This window comes from Telmatherina bonti (genome assembly GCF_933228915.1).
Source record: "Telmatherina bonti genome assembly, chromosome: 7".
NCBI classification, from domain to species: domain Eukaryota; kingdom Metazoa; phylum Chordata; class Actinopteri; order Atheriniformes; family Telmatherinidae; genus Telmatherina; species Telmatherina bonti.
Genome location: NC_136625.1, coordinates 33,586,199 through 33,608,029, shown reverse-complemented (window position 1 = coordinate 33,608,029; position 21,831 = coordinate 33,586,199). Strand labels below are relative to the sequence as shown.

Below are 21,831 nucleotides of genomic sequence, written 5' to 3'. Positions count from 1 at the left end.
ATGAGGAAGATGAGTATTCTTATGATTTACAGGCTAAACTAATATTGAGCTCAGCTGCAGCTTAGAGATGTCAACCAGATAAAAAAACCAAACCAGGACCTTTTCATGTTATAAAAAACTTGAAACGCATCATGTTATAATGTGATAGTTTGTTGTAAATATGTAAAATGTATCATGTTATAATGTGAAAAGTTCCTTTTTTCATTTGGGGAGGTGACAGTCTGAGCTTGTGTATCATTTTTAACCAACAAATGCAGCAACATTTGAGTGAATGTACACAGGTGTTGCTATGTTTGTTGTTTTTATGGGTTGCATGACTCCTGTCACACTCTAACAGGGTTAAATGTGTGTTAGATACACTGCTTATGAATACAGAAATATGTACAGGGGGGTTTCTCTTGCCTACTATCCACAGGTGTTTGTAGGGACAAAAAGTGGTTTGTTGCTCATGTGATTGTTTATTTACAATATCATGTAAATAAGTAGTTAAAACATCTGGACTAACAAAACACAAACTATTTCTTTTTTTTAGTGACCGATAAAAAGATTTACAGTTACAGAATAATTCTTCATGATTTCTGTCATTTTATAAGATGAAGACACGTTGGCTGCTAAATTTTGTTCACACAAGAAAGTCATTTGTACTACGGAGCAAATCTACAATTACTGCAACTCAAAGTCATCAACTTAGTTAAACCTTGAAGTGAAATACAAACAATAAAGGATATAACAGCAAATGCAGCATATTATCATCCTTGTGGCTGTCATCAATTAGAAAAGGAAAATGTATGTGACCGGCTGCAATGCCACAGAATTTGATTGGATTTTTAATGAATGACGTGGACCACTAAAGCTCCTCTTCATCATCACCTCCTCCTCTCTCTGAATGGCAGCTTTGATTCAGTCACCTGATAAAAATCATGATAATTCATAAGGAAACAATGAAACTGCAGACCCAGTCAGAGCAGTGTGAATGTTTATACAGTGGAACGTGATTCTGCCTGCCTGCAGTGGTCTCCTCACCTGTAGAGTCCTGTAAAAACACAGTTTCTTTGCTCACATGAGCAGTTACTCTTTTTTTTTTGCCATTGTTGCAGGTTGTTTGGCATCTCATGTGGAGATGTGGGCGATAAGCTGGTGAGCCAGATCCAGGCCTGGCAGATCAGCCAGAGCTGTGCTCATGAGGGAGAGAGGTGCTCCTATGAGGTCAGAGGCATCAGTCATCTGTCTTTAAGCCACATCTGATTTAGCGACTTTGCTTCCAAGCTGTTTTATTGAAGCTTTTGTCTTCTTGTGTTGCTGACAGAGCTGAATGTGATGTCTGACTGAGTTTAAACTGTTTGTCAGCTCGTCTCTTCAGCTCCTTATCTGATCAAAGCAGCACATACGTCTCCGAGGACCAAGAGAGTCAACAGCCTTCAGTTTCTTTTCGAGCAGTCCACCATTTGCAAAGTGACTGTAAGTGTGAAATCTTCCTCATCAGAAGCATAAACGTTGATCTGTAAATTTAAATCAGCTTTATTTCACTCCTGACCCAGCCCTTATTTTTTTTATGTACAGTTGTGTTCATATGTATTCATCCCCTTTCATTAAAGAAAAGACTGAATTTACAACAGTCACTCAAATAACTGGAGACTTTAAAAAGGAACAATAAATAAAAATTTGCAAAAATATAATTTAGTAATATAAGACACTGTTTTTCATTTCATTGAGTTGAAGAAAGAAAAAAAAAACTAAACAAATTGGTCCTGGACAAATTAGAGCACTTTTCTGTTGGACAGGGGGACAAAATACCTGTCAAAAATATAATAATATAATATGTTTGCTTTTTAAAAAAAATATTTCTATTGAACCAGAATTAGAAAATAATGTAATGATTTTCATAATTTTTTTTATTTATTATTACTTTAGTCAATTTCAGCTTATTTTACAGGCAGCTGTTTTTTTTCTTCTTTGATGAAAGGGGATGAATAAATATGAGCACAACTGTACTTCCAAGAAGTCAGACTTTTCTCGTCCTTTCTAGTATAGTTTCTTTCTTTTGACACTGGCTCCTTCACTCATAAATCTCCCTCTTATATGACGGATATCATATGACACTTATGATGCGTTATTTATTACACATGCAATAGTGTTGTGGATTTTTACATGAGTTTCTAGAGAGGTTGAGATTTGGGCTGTTTTTTTTTAAAAATTGATTTTCAGTCAGATCTGGCAACCCTGACCACAACAGTAGCAGCTTTGCTAGCCACTTGTTAAAATGAAACTGGGTCATGTAGCGCTAGCTTAGTCAGCACTCTTTGAGCATTTTGTTTAATAGATAATATTCAGCTGTAATGTGAAAAACTTTAATTAATTGATTTGATATGTGGTCCCAAAATACACCCACTGAAAACTTAATATGACAGAATTTCTCCACATGAACTTAAAACTAATATAGTACCATCATATAACTAGATTAGCACTGCTACGTAGCTTCAAGCTAACATCAGGTTAACAGCACTGAGTAAAAAACCCCAGAATCCATATCTTTGCCTGGCAACCCTCAGATAAGCCTCATACATGGTGATATCTATACCAGATATTTTCCAACCATCACAGTTTCTGTGTTTATGTCAGGAGCATCTCAACTCCCAGTATGGGACCATTTTGATACTGATAGAATCTGTAGTTCAGATTTTCCACGGATATGGGAGACTAGCCAAAGCCCATATTTGGAGAGTATCCCTACACTAGAGATATCTGGACAGGATATTTCCAGATTTTACTCAAGTCAAAATTTGTTGTTTTTTGATGCCAGTAAATCTGAGGTCAAGATTCTGTATATGTGACCTGTAGCCATACTTTCAATCTCAATATGCACCAAGAAAATTATACGGATTCTTCCGATATTTAGGTAAACATCCCATACAGATATGTTTAGATTCTGTCTGTTTTCACGCTGTGTAGCTTTACATAACATTCGTAGCTGTATGCCCTGTGATGGACTGGTGATCTGTCCAGGTGTACCTGCTTCCTGCCCAATTATTGCTGGTGTAGTCTCCAGCTTCCCAGCAACCCTTAACTGGAACAAGTGGTGAAGAGAACAGATGGATGGAATGCAGTGTTCTAACGTGAAATGTGCAGGGAGATGCAAATATTTTTAAATAATCAATAATTAAGAAGCTACTTGAGAATTTAGCATGTTGTAGGATGTTTTGAACCTCCTACAGTGACTGGTCAAAAACCAGAGGTGCCAAATCATATTTCAGAGGTGGGCAGGGCCACCCTGGACACCCCTCTAGCTTTGCCCCTGACTCATCTGGACCTTCAGTTGATCCATCTACTGCTTAATATTCATTCATTCATTTTCCGAACCGCTTATTCCAATTCAGGGTCGCGGGGAAGCTGGAGCCTATCCCAGCCGGCTTTGGGCGACAGGCAGGGTACACCCTGGACAGCTCGCCAGTCCATCGCAGGGCCTGCTTAATATTGTCTTTATGTAAAGATGGGTGTCAATAAATCATTCTGAAGGAAGGTAAACAGGGAGAAAAGGTCGAGGTATACCACATGACACCAGAACTGGACTAAAAATTAGTATCAACAGGTCTTATAGAGGTGGGATCACATGGACGGAAAACAGAGCAGAGGGTGTAAAACAAGAAGAAAAGTCCTTCAAGAAGCCCGGTGAGCTGCTCCTGAAGATTACTCATGAAGAAATGACAGAAAGCTCGTTTACAAGGGTTCAGACTGTAGCTGCGTTACTAAAACATCTTGCAAAATAAAAGCGATATTTGTAAGTTTCCACAAACAACAGCTGCGATTTGCAGGTGTTTCCATTGAACGGTGTTTAACGCATAAGCCTCAGTTCTCATTAAAATCTCGTCTGGTTGACAAGATTCTACCAGAACTGAGGCATGAAGACAGATTCTGATGAGGATTTATTAAGCAGTAGATCAACTGAAGGTCCAGATAATTGCGTCTTATGCAAGGTAGCAACGTAGCGTTATTTTTTTTTTTTTTAACCTCCTGCAGAGAATCTGCGACAGTTTTCTAAGCTTTTTTCTCATATTTTCTTTTCTTAAAACTCTTGTTTGTTCTACAGCGAGCTATCTTTACTGGAAATAAACTGGTCCTGACCCCCTTACGTCACGTTTCAGGGACATGTAAATGCAAAGAAAGTGTTTCTATTACACTTTTCAGACGTTTCGATTGAGAAACGTCTGAAAAAACCTCCTCATGAGAGCGTAAACACTTTTTAGGGATTTTTCAGTCTTTTTTCAAAATGTGGGCATTTCCATTAGCATTATTTTTTTCTTTTTTTTCTTTATTATTTTTTTGCAATTCTAGGTGTAATGGAAACACACTTTGTGTTAAAGAATAAAGCTGCTCAGACCAAAGTAGAAAAACTGCTTAAGCCATAATTAATCAGTTGCTACGTTTCAGAGACCATCTGCGCCCATTTTCTGTTTTATCTGGAGAATATAAAGACATAAAAGGTGTCAAACATGTTTTGCATTACATGTAAATGAACAATAACAGATGGAGTAGAAAATTGTGTGACTATATTTGTTTGGATTTTTGAGGAAAAACTGGCAGAAAATAAGAGTCTGATGTCGTGTTACAGAGGAAATTTCCCTTTTCTTTCCACTTCCAGGGAAATTAGAGTAGAAAATCAGAGTTTTAGTGTTTCGCATTCCTTTCTGACTAACCGTGTCCGTGTTGGTGTTTTCTGGAAAACCCATCTCCTCCTGCTGTTTCACCTGAACAGGGGGATGCAGTGTCCGAGTTCTCCAAAGATCCAGCCGACAACAGCACGAACTTCTGCAGCCTGCAGAACCTGATGGATGGTAAATAATCTGTCTGATCTGAAGCAAACGCAACATCTTCAACTTTACACTGCAATCAGCAGAATCACGTCTGAGATGTGAGATTTGATTTCTCTGGTTTAGGAAGTAGCCTGGTGGACGCCGAGGGATACAAACAATTCAGCAACAAGTGGATCTGTCCGGGCTTTGATTCGGCCAACTGCAGCTTGACCTAAGAGAAGAGATGCCGTAAAGGTCACCTCTGATCAGGATTACATGGCCGAAGAGTTGTTTATAGTGTCTTTTCAGCATCAGCATCATTTCTAATATGTAAAAAAAATGAATAAATAAATTTTTTGAATGTAGATGGAAACATGATAAAGTTTTATCAGTTCACTTTAAAGTCTTCTGTTTTTTAGTTTCTTGTCTCCTTTTGCACACCTGGCTAATTCACTTCACCTGCTTCTGGTCAGTCATTCTAAGTAGATAAAAACCTTGCTTTCTGTCACTCTGCCAGATAGTCGTTGCTTTTCCTGTGTTTCCTGTTTTTCATGCGTTAATCAGAAGTCACATTAGTCCCCATTAGCTGCCTCATCAGCCTGCTTTTGGTTCCACTTCCTCTCTGTGACATCCGCAGGTTTTCTGGGGAATAAAATGCTCATCAAACAAACTAAAATATCTCATAATGTCCTGGGAAGATACAAGATGTTGTCAGAGTGTTTTCCCAGTCTTTGTAGGTTAAACATCGAAATATTAAACAGATATATATATATATATATATATATATATATATATATATATATATATATATATATATATATATATATATATATATATAGATATATCTATATATCTATCTATATATATATATATATATATATATATATATATATATATATATATATATATATATATATATATATATAGCAGTGAAACGTAGAGAAACAAGATGACTGAATGACTTAAGACATGTAGTGCATGAAGCAGGCAGAGAAAAAGGAAAACTATGAAAACGACACAAAGCCAGAAAATCAAATCTACAGATAACAAACCAATCTTTTCCCACTGCAGCCAGTCCTCTGGACTTTTCTTTACCCATAATGCACCAGGGTTATTTAGATTTTTAAACTGTTTCTGTAAAGTTGTCCTGAAAAATTTTACTCCAAAAGACGTTAAGAAAAATCAGCTGACTCTTGTAGTCATGGAAACAATCTCCTTCATTCTTAGCATTAAATTTTGCACTTTACTGCAGAAATTCTTTTGAACTTTTCCTTATTACTGCAGTTCTTATTTGCACTTAATTCTAACACAAACTGGAAAAAACAAAAAACAGTTTGATAACAATTTTTCATTTTCTTACTCATGTTGATTGTTGTGAAAAGGCAAAACTGCTACAAGCTAATAACAGTCTGAGATAAAAGTTATGATCAAAACGGACTTTTAATGGCAACTTATTGTATTAAGTAAAGTAAACAGTGTGAGGGTGACTTGATGAAGTTCACACTGAGAACCAGAATGAGGAAGAAATGAGATTTAAGTCACTTTGAACGCAGGATCGTTGTTGGTCTGAGTGTTTTCTGGGATTTTCACACACAACCATCTCCAGTGTTTCCAGAGAAGGTCTGAAGAGGAGAAAATATCCAGCGAGCAGCAGATTTCTGGACCAGAAGGTCTGGTTAATGTCAGAGGAGACTGGACAGACTGGTTGGAGATGATGTGAAATGAAATCAGCGCTGGTTCCAACTAAGATCTGCAGAACATCATGTCTGAACACACAACAGGTCCAGCCTGGAAGCAGATGTTCTCCAGCAGCAGAAGACCACACCGGGTTCCCTCCTGTCAGTAAGAACAGGAAACTGAGGCTACAATTCACACAGACTCACCAGAACTGGACAATAGAAGATGGAGAAATGTTGCTGGTCTGATGAGTCTCCAGTTCAGCTCCACATTCACATGGTAGGATCAGAATCTGCTGGAAACATCATGACAACATGGATCCATCCTGCCGTCAGGATCAACGCTTCAGGCTGCTGCTGGTGGAATGGTGGGGGGGATGTTTTCTGGTCCCACTTTGGTCCCCTTAGTACCACCATGACATGGTTTAACCTCCAGAGCCTACCTGAGTCCTGCTGCTGACCATGTCCATCCCTTTCTGAGCACAGTGTAGCATCTTCTGATGGAAACTTCCAGCAGGATGATGCACCATGTCACAAAGCTCACATCATCTCCATGACGATGAGTTCACTGTCCTCCAACGGCCTCCACAGTCACCAGATCTACGTCCAGCAGAGCAGCTTTGGGATGTGGTGGAACGGTAGATTTTCATCATGGATGAGCAGCAACTGTTTGATACTTCATATCAACATGGAGCAAAATCTCTGAGGAATGTTTCCAACACCTTGTTGGATCTGTGATTCAAACAATTGAAGGAGTTTTAAAGGAAAAAGATGTTGAACCCGCTTCTAGCAACGTGGACCTCAACTAGCCAGTGAGTTTATATCTTACAGCTTAAAATGAGTGTGATTCACACACACACACACACACACACACACACACACACACACACACACACACACACACACACACACACACACATGTTACTTTCAAGTTTCTCATATAAATTGACTCATTTTCTTTTTGTTTTTTAAAATCATCAAATTCTCATCAGAAGTTTTATGATTCACTGAACTAACTAATAAAATCAGATAAATATTTTTACCACTTGTCTGTTTTGCTTCCCAACCAGTCAGTCTGACCTTGAATCAGACGTCTTTTTTTTTTTTTTCTTTTGGTCCCAGAGTTAAGTTGATAAATTCTGTTTTCTTGTCAAACCTATTAAGGGCTTCTATATCACATAAAAAAAAAACTTAACTTCAGTGTAAATTAGCTGAACAATTCCTTTCCATTAGACTTTTAAAAACCTTAAAGGAAAGCAGGGGAATGAAGCAACATGGAGTCGATATCTGAATTACTGACTGGCTTTTGACTGGAAAACAAAGCTTCTGGCTGCCAAGACAAAGCTGGACCAAGCTGAAATAGTTATTTCAGCATAAAATGAGTGCTGTCGCGTTATTTACTGTAGCTCTGTGATTTGTTATTTATCCTAAACAGGTTGGTGGAAAAGCTGTTGTTCCGTCTCCGTGTGGTATTTTGAGTAAAGGACATTATATATCTACTAAAGAACTCAGAGCCTCGGCTTGTGAAAAAGGCAGAATGAGTCTCCTTTAATGTAGAAAACCTTCTCAGCTTTTTAAACAAAGAGACAGACATTACATTTTATGCCTTCTGGAGATGATGGTATGAAAATAAAGATTTTTAAAGAAAACACAAAACGCACCTTGATCAAAAGGCCAAAAGCTTGAAGAAGCTTATAAAGCGATGAAAAAAGAGATGAAACAGAAACCTAACAAAGAAAAAGTGGCACTAAAATGTAAATGAAAATAAACTGCAGTGAGGTGTAGTAATCGTTTACAGTGGGTCTATAAGGAGCATTTCAGAGGCAGAGCCTCTCAGACAACACGTGAAAAACGTGTGAGAGTCCAGTTGCATTGACTTGATGTCAATTAACCCTTGAAAGCCCAAATTAAAAATTGATGAAGAAACGTGTCTTTTATTTTATTTGGCCCTTAAATAAAATGTGAAAATTTGGGTATATAATTATTTATTAAGGTGTATTTGTCAGCATTGTTGTCGTGCAGTTTTCTGCCTCCTGGTTTCCACCAGATGGGAAAGGACAAGTATCCGATGGGATAAAACTGGGATTGGAGTTAAGTTTTTACCATTAGGTGATGCAAAGGTCTCAAAAACTGTATGCATCAAATATGATACTTTTGGAATAACAGGTTTAACATATTTAACCCAAATTGCTAAAAGCTCCTATGGTGGTGTTTTATTTGTACAAATTACTTTTCCAGTTTTTTGCTGCAACTTTTTACAGCTGTGTTGCTGCCATCAGAGTCATAATCAGCTTGTATTTTCCAAGAAATAGTAAAAATATGTCAGTTTGAAAAGATGGACAAAGCCCATCACCCTGAGACGTTATTCGCAGGTTTTGGAAAAGCAAATGAAGCTCATTGGACGGCTCTCGGCGTCGCCACCTTTGCAGCTTCACACAAGCTGTTGCTCCTGGAAAATACTTTTATGGGCAAAGGTGGGGATGAAAGGGGGCTGTGAGCGTGGGGGTGGATAATCAACATGTATTAAACTCTGACCTGCCTGTAGCTAACAGCCAACCAAGCTAACGGATGGGTTTATTTCTGCTCTGAAGTTGGTCTTTTTAACATGGGACCTTATTGGTTTCAACCAGGGGGTTTAAAGTGAAGCCTATGCAGAAATGCTACAAACTGCAGTTCCTCCTTCATCCACTAGGGGCTCCAAAACAGAGTAAATCCCATAGACTCCCATGTTAAAAAGAGCAACTTCACAGCAGAAATAAACACGATTACAGCCTGGTTCAAAAATCCATTTTTGTTTTAATAGGTCAGGTTTATCTTCATGACAACTGTGGAGGGAGTGAATTTTTTTTATTTTTATAACTTCTCCATTTAGAAGTTATTTAATCTTGAAATTCCACATAAACCGGAGTGTGTCCTTTTTTAGCTGACTAACGCATCATTTAGCTTTAGCCTAGCTACCTAGCTGGTTAGCTTCTTATAGCTCCGGGTTAGCTCGCATAACTTTTAGCTACAGGCAAGTCGGAGATCGCTAGATGTCAATCATCCACCCCCATGCTCACAGCCCCCCTCTCAACTCCATCTCTTTGCCATTTTTGTATTTTCCAGAAGAGACGACATGCTGCCGAGATGATGATGGTAGGAACCACCCACCGAGCTTCACTTCAGCTCTTCAGAAACCTACAGGTAACGTCACAGAGGCTTCATTCATTTTTTCTATGGTTTCAACATATTTACGGATTTTATTTGTTGATTTAGAAAACATTAAACGGTTAAAGTGCTTTTATTCAGTTACTAATATGTGTCTGACTGTGTTACTGTAAACTCATTGTCACTGTGAATGAGGGGAACCTCATCATCTTCAGATGAGAGGCTTGTTTTTAGCATTCAAATGCTCTAAATTCATAGCGCCATTGTTCTCCAGTAATGAAATTAAATGCTACACACTAAAGTTGATACTTGTTTAGTTAATTAGTGGCAGTTTCACTGCATTTGTGCCCCCTTCAGGCAGGAAATATAGCAGAACCAGCAAGTTAGCATGCTGCAGATGGAGCTGGCTGGCATTCATTCAGCTACTCTAAAAGTGATTAAGGATGATGAAGGATGAAGATGCAGGATCACTGTGAAATAACAGAACCTTTTTTTTTTCCAATAAAATGCACAGACAATGAAGGAAACTCGAGTCAAACTCTGAACATGTGAAAAATAAAGGTTGAAGTTGACGATGTGTTTTATATTTGCAGGAATGAGTGCACTGATGAGTAAGTCTAACTGTAAAGGTGTCCCTAGATGCTTCTGCAAGCTGAAAACTATCATTAACTGAATTATAGCAACAAACAAACAAGAAGAAATGTGTGCTTGAGCTACAGATTTGTTGCAGCAGCTTTGTTTAAATCTTGTCTCTCATGGGATTTCTCCTTTCTGATGTCATTTGAAGCGTCAGGTTTATTTCAAACTCAGCTTAGCAGAAATGACTCTTCCAGATGTGACGACCCTGCGTCCTGCTTTTCTGTCCACACAGGCTTCATGTCATTGCAGCCCTCAGACGAATGACGGAGTCTGTCTGCAGCTCACTGTGTTTTATCACCTGCTGGCGTTTCCATCTCAATGTCGAACTCAGTCACGCAGCAGTATAGCAACATCTGGCAGTATCTAGTGGCAAACACTGGAGAAGGAAAAGGATGAGAGAAGGGAAGATCTGCTGTCCTTTGGTCACTTCATTTAGCGTAAATCTTACTGTTTAGTTTGCGGATAAATCTGGGCCTCCTCTCTTCCGGTAGATAAATGGCCACATAATAAACTGGCACCCCAGACAGCGCAATGCCGATCCCTATAAGAGAATTGACGGTGTCTCCGTACAGAGGGACGATGACTAAAAACAGGCTGCACACACAGTAGACGAAGGGGAAGAATAAGGTCAGCTGTGGAGACAAGAGGACAATCACTCAGTTAATGTTCTTCAGCATTTTTGTGATTCTAAACCAGGAGTGTCCAGTTCCAGTTCTGGACGGCAACAATCCTGCAGGTTTTCCATGTATCCCTGGTCCAACACACCTGACTCAAACAAATCAGTCATCTTGTAGAACTTTATAGGCTGTTGGAGCCGTTTACTGTGAGCCAGGTGTGTTGGAACAGCAATATGTGGAAAACCTGCAGGACAGCGGCCACTCGAGGACAGACTTTGCACAACCCTGTTTTAAACACACATAATTAAGATTGTTTACTTTTATTTGGATCTCCATTAGCTGGAGCCAACAACTGCAGCTATTCATCCTGGACTCCATATAGGTCAATAAAACATCTGTACACATAAACACAGACATTACACCGTTGTCGCTGCATGTCAAGCGGTGTAACTATGTATATTTATACTAAAATCATTTTCTTGTCAAGTATTAAAGGTTGTTGTCAGATTTATTGATAAAAATGAATAGTGAATATGATGATCTGTCTTGAACAATTACCAATTTAGGTGATTGCCCATTGTGTTGGCATGTATGACTCCACATGCACTTCTTGGTATTGCAGAGTTTGAGGTTTCTTACGTATTTCATTTGATACATTGGAGTACATTACAGAGCAGCAATCCTGGTTTGACACAATTAATGACTGGATTATCTCTATTGGTTTTGTTGGCAGGAATGTGACTCTTCTTCAAATTGCTGCTAATGAGGCTTACTGGAGCTGGTCGTAATGATCAGTATCTGAATGCATGAACATCAACCAAACGTCCTTTTGGATAATCATTTGAAAAAAATCAAAAGAAACAAACAGCAATCCTTGAGCATGCATGAGCATTCATCCTCCAAAGTCAGTGGTTCTCCTCCATGAATCATTCTTATGAACTAATTAGTCCTTCATACAAGCTTTGTGCCAAGATCATGGCATTCACGAAAATCACAGATTTTTGGATTTTTCTGACCTAAGAATAAATTCTACAAACCCTCAGGACTTTAACAAACATTTGAGTGGTGACATGTGTAAACAAGGTCAGAGTTTATGTTGTTTTCTGCTGTTAAATTCATCAAGACATAGTAATAAAATGATAAATATTTTTCAGAGGTTTAAAATAACTTTTGGAATAAAACTTTATTCTAAAATAAATAGCAACATATTGCAGACAACTAAGTCTTTAATTTTCTGCAGTGGAAAAATAAATTTGTTTTTTAATCCATCATTCAAGACAGGAATCTAATTTAATTCTACTGCTGGTCTTCCTAACACGAGTGCAATAGCCTCCAAATGTGTGTATGTGGTAAAAAGATTAAATACCCTACAAATTTGAATCACTTTACTCACATCGAATAAATGGAAAATAAAATAACTTGTAAAATGTAAAAGTAATATGAAAAACAAACTTCATCATCACTAACAGCATCATCATCATTCCATTTGATAATTCAGATGCTGGCATTAGCACTAGAAATACGACAAGCTACCTTTCCTGCTGACCTACTGTATGAATCTCTCAATCTGCTGCAAGAGTAAGGAGATGCTAGTGTTAGCATTAGAAAGGATAACAACTGTCTTTCTTAGGCTATTGACCTACGGTTTAAATCTTTCAGTTTGCTCTCTATTAGCAAGGAGATTCTGGTGTTAGCAGTATAGAAGCTAATGTCTAGCATATCTAGGTTGTTGGCCTACTAGATGGGAAACTCCCTGTGCTGTGTATTAGCAAAATAGTTCTCGTGTTAGCATTAGAAAGACTATCAGCTGCCTTCCCCAGACTATTGACCTACTGTATGAATCTTTCAGTCTACTGTCTATTAACAAAGAGATGCTAGTGTTAGCATGATAGAAGATAATGCCTAGCATGTCTAGATTGGTGACCTACTAGCTGGAAAACTCCCTGTGCTGTGTATTAGCAAGACAGTTCTGGTGTTAGAATTATAAAGTCTAACAGCTGCCTTCCCTAGATTATTTACCTACTGTATGAATCTTTCAGTCTGCTGTCTATTAGCAAGGAGATGTAATGTTAGTGTTAGCATGATAGAAGCTAATGTCTAGCATGTCTAGATTGGTGACCTACTTGCTGGAAAACTCCCTAGCAATGTAGTTCTGGTGTTAGCATTAGAAAGGCTAACAGCTGCATTCCCTAGACTATTGACCCACTGTATGAATCTCTCAATCTGCTGTCTATTAACAAGGTGATGATGGTCTTAGCATGATAGAAGCTAATGTCTAGCATGTCTAGATTGGTGACCTACAAGACAGAAAACTCCCTGTGCTGTTTACCATCAAGGAGATACTTGTCTTTGGATTGGAGATGCAAATTTTTAGCTTCCCTATGCTGGTGACTAACTGGATGAAACACTCCCTGCGCTGTTTACCACAGTGGGAAAACTGGAGTTGGAGTGGGAGAGACTGCTGCTTAGCAAGCCTAAGTTGGTGGCCTACTGGATTAGACACTGTCTGGAGTGGCAACAGGTTTTAAAATGCATTTAAAATGAGAGCCTGGCAAACATGAGAAAATAATAGACATTCCCATGTCTGTAATGTATTTTACGTGAGATTACTACCCATGTAAAATGACGAGCAACTTTCTCATTTGACCTCCAGATGGATTTAGCTGCTACAAGTATATATGTCACGGACTGCCAGGAGCTCAGTACTCTGAATGTACTGTTCTATATTACTCTGAACAGTACATGTAAAAAACTGCACCTTGACAGGCCTGTGTCTGTCTGGCTGAGTGATGCGCAGGTAGATGAGTCCAGCCACAGAGAGGCCAACGTACAGCCAGTAACTGAAGCTGAAGTAGTTGATGAGCTGAAACACGTCCTCCACACACAGGAAGATCAAGCCCATCAGCCCCTGTAGCCACACAGCACAATGACAGGTGAACAATGTCAACTGCTTTGTTATGGGATGGAAATGTTTGCGATTGGTTTGCTGGGACCTTTCTCACATTGAACAGCAGTGCAGGTATGGGTGTATAGCGCTCCAGGTGGATCAGGCTTAGGCTGTCAGGGAGGTGACCCTCTCTTGCTCCAACAAAAAACAGCCTGTGTGATTGATAAAGAGAAAGTTACCAGAAGATTTCTTTAAGTCTTAACACAAAATGAAGTTAAAGTGAGCACCTGCTCAGTGTTTTCTTAATACCGTGAGGCAGCAATGATGGAAGCATTTAGCCCTCCGTAGCAGGACATGGCCACTGAAACAGGGATGATCCAATTAAATGGACCCAGAACTGCATTTCCAAATGTCTGTGGGGTCATAATTGCAAGACTTACAACAAGTTAACATGGAAGCAACGTTTGACTTAGTTCCATCAGTCCTGTTTAATTTCAGAGGGTAAAATATCTGAGGTCTGTGACATACTTAACCACAATGATTCATGTCTTGAGTCTCTAATGGTTTCTTACCACAGCCACAGCATCACTGGCCAGCAGGGAGGGCATGTCTAGAACCACATAGTATGCCACGTTGGTCAGCAGGTAGATGATGGTGACAATTGGCATGGAAATGGCAATGGCCAGTGGCAAATTCCTGCAACAATACCAACACAGAGTGGTTACTGGCTCACTGAACAGCTGGAACGAGCAGATGGCAGAAGGTTGTCAAGCTGTTAAATTCCACTGCTCAGACACAGGTCTTAGACTGAAATGTCTAAAATCTGCTCATGCAGGTTTTTTGCTGTGAAAATAGTCTATGAAATTTGAAACAATAATTTATTGAGATAAGAATACTGATAAACATGTAAAATGGCCTAAAATAAGACTTTTGAGAACCCTGTGGTGGTTTTAAACTTCTATAAGGATCCAGTTAAAAATTTAATTTTGTTTTTAGGCCTCTTAATGGCCTTGCTGCTTTTTATATTCCTGAGCTATTGCTCCATCAAGAACCACGATGTCCAGTTCCCAGCGGATTTGATCTACTCCAAGAACAAAACGTATCTGGAGACAAAAGAGCCTTTTCGCAGGTCCCAGACTCAGGAATAGTCTGGTCCTAAATAACAGACTGGCACAAACACTGGATCAGTTTAAATCTTGTAATGTCCGATTCTCAGCGTCATAGAGGCATGATGACTAAATCTAGGTCTAGGCTCCATACAGAAACAGTGTCATGCGTCTCTTGATTGGTCCAGGTCTGAACTTGGGAATGTCTTTGTCTGTTCTGTGTGAGGAAGTTGACATGGATGGTGGGATGTGGAGAGAAATGGACGATTTACACTCTGCCTTTCCCAACAACCAAGAAACACATTGAAGAGAAAGATTTACATTACAACATTTTTATCTTATTTTTTACCATAAAGCACCAGTTAGGCCGACTGTTTCTGTTTCTAAGAAGGACTTTCCATGAGTCAACATCTTGTTTATGGTAGGAGCCTGAAACTGCAGTAAAATCCAATTCAACTGCAGGAGGCAGCATCATACCACATAATCTACCACTTAATAGAAAAACCCAATCCAATCCAACTTTATTTATAGAGCACTTTAAAACAACACAGTTGACCAAAGCGCTGTACACAATCCCAGGCTCAACAACATTATCCTACAGAATAAAATGAAATAAAAACAATAAAATTATTAGTCACATTAACACACTCTATAAGAGAGTTAATTAAGAATATATAAAAAGCAGCTTTCATACTTGTGTGCCATGGTTGAAAGTGCTAGATACAATCAGCTTGGTTAACCAATAGCTAACTGAGTTCACCAAGTTAGTTACCTATAACCAATTCAGCTGGGTGTCAGCATCAATATAATAGTTTATAACGTTTCAAACAAAACGCCCCACTAATACTTACTAATGGCCAGCCAAGCTCGTGTCTAGATGGTAGACCACTGGCCTAGGGAAGCTAGTCATCAGCCTCCCCAGTGCTAACACCAACCTCTTCTTACAAACAGACAGCAGAGAGACGATGTAATTAGTATGTATTGTAGCAGTTGCAGAGAGGAGGACACTGGACAAGCTGCTGAGCATCATGTCAGCCATCTTCTGCATGGCGCCATCACAGTGCAGAGGAGCTGGTTCAACAGCAGGCTGCTGACTTTAAGCGGCTCTATAGGCAGATTCAGAGACGATGTCCACATGTAGCCGGGTTTTTGTAAAACTGAATATCTTCCCCCCTTTGGCTAGTAAAAGAAATGAATCCACACCTTCTCTTTTTTCATAAACAAATCCATCCACACATATCCGTGTAACCGCGTTGTTAAGCACATTCATCAGCATGTCAAACCTTTAGGTGGCAGTAGCGCCCCTAATCCTATCCAATCAGAATAACCTTCCACCTCACAGCGTCACTTCCACAAAACACCAAACATGCCTCTAACGTGGTATGGTTAGGTGGCGGAAAATAACTGTTCTTAATCTTGTCCTTCGTCCAGTCGTCTGTGGCTCCAAAATAACAACACTGGCACGGTTTCTTAAGATGGGCGTTTTATTGTGGCTTAACAAACAAAGAAATAAAACAGTAGTTTTAAGCACCTAAAAACAAAAACATACAAATGTTACCAAAAGTGTTACCTCGTGGCCACTTTTGAGGTCTTATAGCGTCAACTTGTGGCTTTGTGTAGTCTTATGCAGCTAGCTAATTGGCCGGGCTGCTTTAGAATGTGACTCGGTCAAAGTCCTCGCGATATTAGCGGTATTACAATGAAATATTCTTATGAATGCCATAATGACAAATGAAATCCTATTTCATATTATAAAGAATAATAATTTTCAGACAAAACAAAAAAAATTTACATTTGGAACAGAAATAAAATATTTAGCTTCTTTAATGCTTAAGTCGTTTCAAAGGCACTTACACGGTCTACGTGGAGCGGTGCTAACGGCAGTGTAAAAACACACAAACACAAAGTGCCTGGACAATGGATGATGCTAACACAGTTTTGAGGACATCTATGGTCGTCATGGTATTTTTTGTTGCAGACGATTAAGTGTGAGGGTTGACAGGCATGGTGATAAGCACTGCCCTCTTTAGGGAGGAGTCAGGCTCCTGCCTTTTTATAAGAACAGGTGAGGGCAATTAGCATCTTTTGTTTGGATTCGGGTGGATGCTGTGATAAGACTTCTTGGAGTGATAAATTGTAAATTTATGTTCTGATTCATCCTGGCTGATGTATGTGTGTAACCCTATGTTGAAAAGGGAAGTAATCCTGGTTATATTGTGGAGCCATTTGTCAGCCGACTGTTCCGGCGGTCTCCTTTGTTTTAATCAGGGCCTGAAAGAGAGCAAGGTAACTCAAACTGGAAATGTAGGAGGGTTAGTCCCTCAAGTATTTTTGACAGTTGATGTCAACACCGTTAACCATGCTCCCCTCATTGCAGATTTAGTGCCAGACTGCTGTTTTGCCAGAACCAGTTCATTTGTATCATTGATCCACTTTGACCAACTCCAGAGGGCTGGATTTAATTTGGATTGGAAGGACTGTCCAGTGGTGGCCTTTTATGAACATTCTGTTTATGTATTGTTTTATTATGTTCTCATTGTAAATTGAACCCAGTGAGACTTACCCTGATTATTTTTCGTTTTAGGCAGTGGAGCAAACTGCGGGGAGTATACGTGGGATCCTCACCTAATGCATGCCGGGTGGTAGACCTAAGAAAAGGGGGGTCATGTGAATAGTTTGTTTGCTGTCTAGTGTGAGTTGCAGCGTGGAGTACTGTGTGAGTGATCAGTGTATTCACGTGGTGGAAATTATTTGGGATCTGCGATAGCATCTCCCCGTGGTAAGCAACCTGCCTAATTTCCCTATTTTTCTTTACATATTGTCGCCCGGTCTCCAAATTATGTCGGAACCTTTTAATAAATGTTTTAATGGGGAATTGGCTGTACGTCTCTTGCTCTTCTTGAAGCTGAAGAACCTTGTATTGTGCCGGCACTTAAATATTGTGCCCAGTCACATACGTTTTAAAACCTAAAACTCGGTTATATACGTCCACGTGCAGACGTGCAAACAAAGTATTCACACATCTTCACTGTGGTTGGGATTTATTTAAATAATCGTATAAATAAAACATGAATCTGTGTTTTTGTGTGGATGAAAGGCCAAAAAATTTGTTTTGGGAGACAAGGCCTCGAGAGATTCTTCTTCTTCTTATGTTGTCTCTGATGGTAGGTAAACAATAAAGAGTTGCATTACCGCCACCAACTGTTAAGAAGCATGGGTCATGCCGAATAGCACAAAAAAAACATCTTCTATATTGTCGTATCCCTATAACCTGTTATTCAGCCCTGTTTTAATTAGAAAACCAGTTATCATTTTTTGCGTGCCTTCCACTGCTCTGCCCTGTAAAATACTTTGTTTGTCAAATGTAATCTTCTTTGGCCTGTTTCTACCAAACATCTCCCTCCTTCCACATACATATCTGCAGATTATTACACGTTCTGTTGTTTCCACGTTGTTGCAGTGTGCACATCGACCCGTATCATGTTTCTCCATCCTATAAAGTGTAACATTAAGCAAACTGTGTCTCAATCTCAGTCTTTAAATAATGGCATCATAATTTCTGTGTCTGATACTCCTCCTCCCTTGAATTCCATAAAATCGCCTTCCTTTTTTTCCTTCTACCAACTGTTTCTGCATTGTTTTCCATAACTTATTACTTCCGTTTTCCGTTGACAGGGAACTGTCAAACCAACTTCTTTCTCCTTTGCCTGCTTCTTAGCTCTCCTATCTGCCGGTTAATTCCCACCCACCCCAGTTTCCACATCATCATTTGCAGGTCACTTTACTTTAAGGCTGCAACAATTTGTTGAGAACATCGAATGAAAATGCATCAATGCAAAATTTTTTTGTTGACGCGTCGCGTTATAAATGCCCGTAATGGCTTTGCTATAAAACACTGCGCCAGGCAACTTAACGCCATTTACCAACCACAGCTTTTCAGACAGTATAAGAACTCTAAACCCCAAGCAAATGACGCAAAGCACCACAGGAAGTGCTGTGGGCGGTATTGTCATTTTGTCATGGTTTCCAGCATTCCGGATGGCAACGTTAGCATTAGCGAGTAGTGACGTACTGTTGTCACCTCTGCCAAAGAGGTTATGTTTTTACCAGCATTTATCTGTTTGTGTTCAAGATAACTCAAAAAGTTATGGATAGATTTTTATGAAATTTTCAGGAGTTGTTTGAAATGTGAAAAGGTGATCCGGATCCCCACCAAACAAAGCAGGGATGGGGGCCGGCCACCTGTAGCTCAAATAGATGAGCAGTTGTCTTCCAGACTGGTGGATCGATTCCAGGCTTCCCCTGACCGCATGTCTAAGTCCTTGGTTAAGACACTAAACCCGCTATTGACCTCTGTGCCCATTGGGGTATGAGTGTGAGTAAATGGGTGAGTTTAAAGTGCTTTAAGTGGTTAACATGACTGGAAAAGTACTATATAAGTACAAGTCCATTTACCATTCATCTCCTTTCCGAGCCGCTGCAGCAGCCGAGGACTCAACTCGGTGAAAAGATGAAAAACTGGTTAGAAATTCAGAATAAAGCAGACAGCGCTGAACTGGTCTGAAACAGCGCTGGTTCCCCCGATATGGCGGATCACAGTTCTGTGTGTGGTAACGTGGGTTTGCATCCTCTATACAAGGGCTCTTTAGCTCAGGGCTGCCCCCACCTAGGGCTGGCTGATATGACCAAAATCTCATATCTCATATCTCACACAAACAATTTTATTGTTTGTGTGATTTTGTGTCAGCCATCAGTTATGTGTCAGATCTGCTTGGTAACGGCATCAGTGATCGCCTTCCACCTGCAGGCACTATGGCCTTATGGCGTTTCAGGGGTAAATGCCTGTTGCAGCATTTGTGTCTGGAGTTTATGATGAGCTTTCACCTCCACTTGACGCTGCTTTTGCTCATTGACTCTATTCTTTATTGTGTATTCTTTATCCTGATTCTTGTGCAGCTGATAAAATGAGTTGATTGTGTTGGAGTCCATTGTTGGGACTGTGAGCTAATCTGTTGTCGGTTCCACGTCGGTCTTTTTATATCCAAACCGCATCCATGCGAATTTCTCCTCTTTTAGGAACAAGCTCATCAGTTTGGGTTGGGTGGTCATCTTTTAGTGAATTATTCTGCTCTGAAACGTGTCTGCAACAAGTAACAACCTTCGGTGGTATAAAGTGAAGTCTTTGGGGAAGTGCATAAAACTGCAGTTCCTCGCTCATCCATTAGGGGCTCCAAAACAGAGCAAATCCCCATAGATTCCCATGTTAAAAAAGGCCAACTTCACAGTAGAAATGAACATGTCTACAGAAGAAATAAACATGTTTACAGCAGAAATAAACATGTTTACAGCCTGGTACAAAAACCATTTAGGTTTAATAGGTCAAGTTTACCTTCATGACAACTGTGGGGGGAGTCAATTTTTGCCCCTGCCAAGATGGCGATGGTAGGAACCGCCCACCGAGCTTCAATTCAGCTTGTCAGAAACCTACGAGTTATATCACGGAAGCTCCGTCCATCTCTTTATATAACTGTCTATGGTCTGCTACTGTCGTTCTCCATGTTTGTTTATATATTGCAGCGTGTAAACTGTAAAGCATCTTGATGTAAAATACTGCAGTAAAGCACATTATCGTGTCATAAACGACAGAGCCTCATATGAAACAATAGACATTCTATATTGTCCAAAGAATATATATCGTCATATCGCCCAGCCGTACCGCCACCTATGTCTTCTATTGCTGCCCTTTAAACTGGTTTTATTAGCAATCTTTAAGTCCTTGTTTTAATTCTTTTCTTTTTAAATAAACTTGTGATCTTGGGGGGAAGCAGCCTTTTGTGGTGCAAATCCTTTAACAAACGTGATCTTGAATTTTGACCAGAGGGTTGATTACACTAAGATATAGTAAGGTGCAATAGTAAGAAATTAGGAAGGGGAAAATACTTTAGATATGAGTAATATACAGTATATGCGATTGATTTTTAGCTGATTGGGAAGCCTGTTGTGTGGTCATAACATGTTTTTTTCTTACACATGCAGTAGTTTCGAAGGTTTTATATGAATTTTTAAAAAAGATTCAAACTCGGGCTGTTTCTTCTTATTTTTATGGGTTTTGTTGGGGCTGGAAACTGTTCATCAGATCTGGCAACCTTGACCAGAACAACAGCAGCTTTGCTAGCCACTTTCCCACATAAACTTATGAAGGTTTGGAGAGTTTTATTTTCCTTAATAACTAACATCATCATTTAAAACTACATCTTGCTTGTTATGTTTGTCCAATATTCAAATTTGTGTGATGTTCTGACACATTTAAGAGTGACAAATTTGCAAAATAGTCAGGAATTAGGAAGGGGGCAAATACTTTTTCAGCACTCGATCACCTTTCGGGATTCTTAATCTCCTCAGTGACGAAGTTGAGCGTATCCCAGCCGGAGTAAGAGAAGAGTGCCGAATAGAGGGCCAAAGCCAGGGCTCCCGGGTCGGTGGAGGACCCCTCAAATGGACTCTCAAAATTGTTTCTTTCTCCTTCACAAAGAGACAAATCAAAGTTTCAGTCATGTAATACGAGCTTACCTCTATGCTTTCATTCAGTTTGTAAATTCCTTTTCATTTTTACTTACCACTTACTATTTTCAGGATTCCAACTATGATGATGAGGAAGAGGGCCAAGAGTTTGGCATAAGTGAAGATGTCCTGGACCAGAGTCCCCCACTTCACATATGCACAGTTGATGAAGATGAGTATACCTGGACAAAGCAGAAGAAACGAGAACACACAAAACAAATCAGCCATATTGTCTCTATTAAAGTCAAAAAGTCGGGGGGGTTCTCTCATTGTGATGTAGAGCAGGGATCCCCAATCCTGGTCCTCAAGGATCGGTGTCCTGCAGGTTTTCCAAGTGTCCCCGCTGCAACACAGCTGATTCAAATCAATATGCATTTATGACACGTGCAGAGCCTGTCTGAGTCTGAGTCA

General features: G+C 39.6%; 1 protein-coding gene across 1 annotated transcript in view; it reads right to left on the bottom strand.

Annotated features, from left to right (window-relative positions):
- Positions 1–7,991: 7,991 nt before the first annotated feature.
- LOC306758801 (Y+L amino acid transporter 2) overlaps positions 7,992–21,831 on the bottom strand; it is a 20,883-nt gene continuing 7,043 nt past the window's right edge. The window contains exons 3-10 of the mRNA XM_079244191.1: positions 21,477–21,602; positions 21,237–21,381; positions 14,326–14,449; positions 14,063–14,166; positions 13,869–13,965; positions 13,625–13,774; positions 10,698–10,881; positions 7,992–10,625 (exon numbers count right to left, since the gene is read on the bottom strand). Of these exons, the coding sequence (XP_079100317.1) occupies positions 10,531–10,625; positions 10,698–10,881; positions 13,625–13,774; positions 13,869–13,965; positions 14,063–14,166; positions 14,326–14,449; positions 21,237–21,381; positions 21,477–21,602 (1,025 nt within the window). The 3' untranslated portion in view covers positions 7,992–10,530. The remainder of the gene's footprint in view (positions 10,626–10,697; positions 10,882–13,624; positions 13,775–13,868; positions 13,966–14,062; positions 14,167–14,325; positions 14,450–21,236; positions 21,382–21,476; positions 21,603–21,831) is intronic.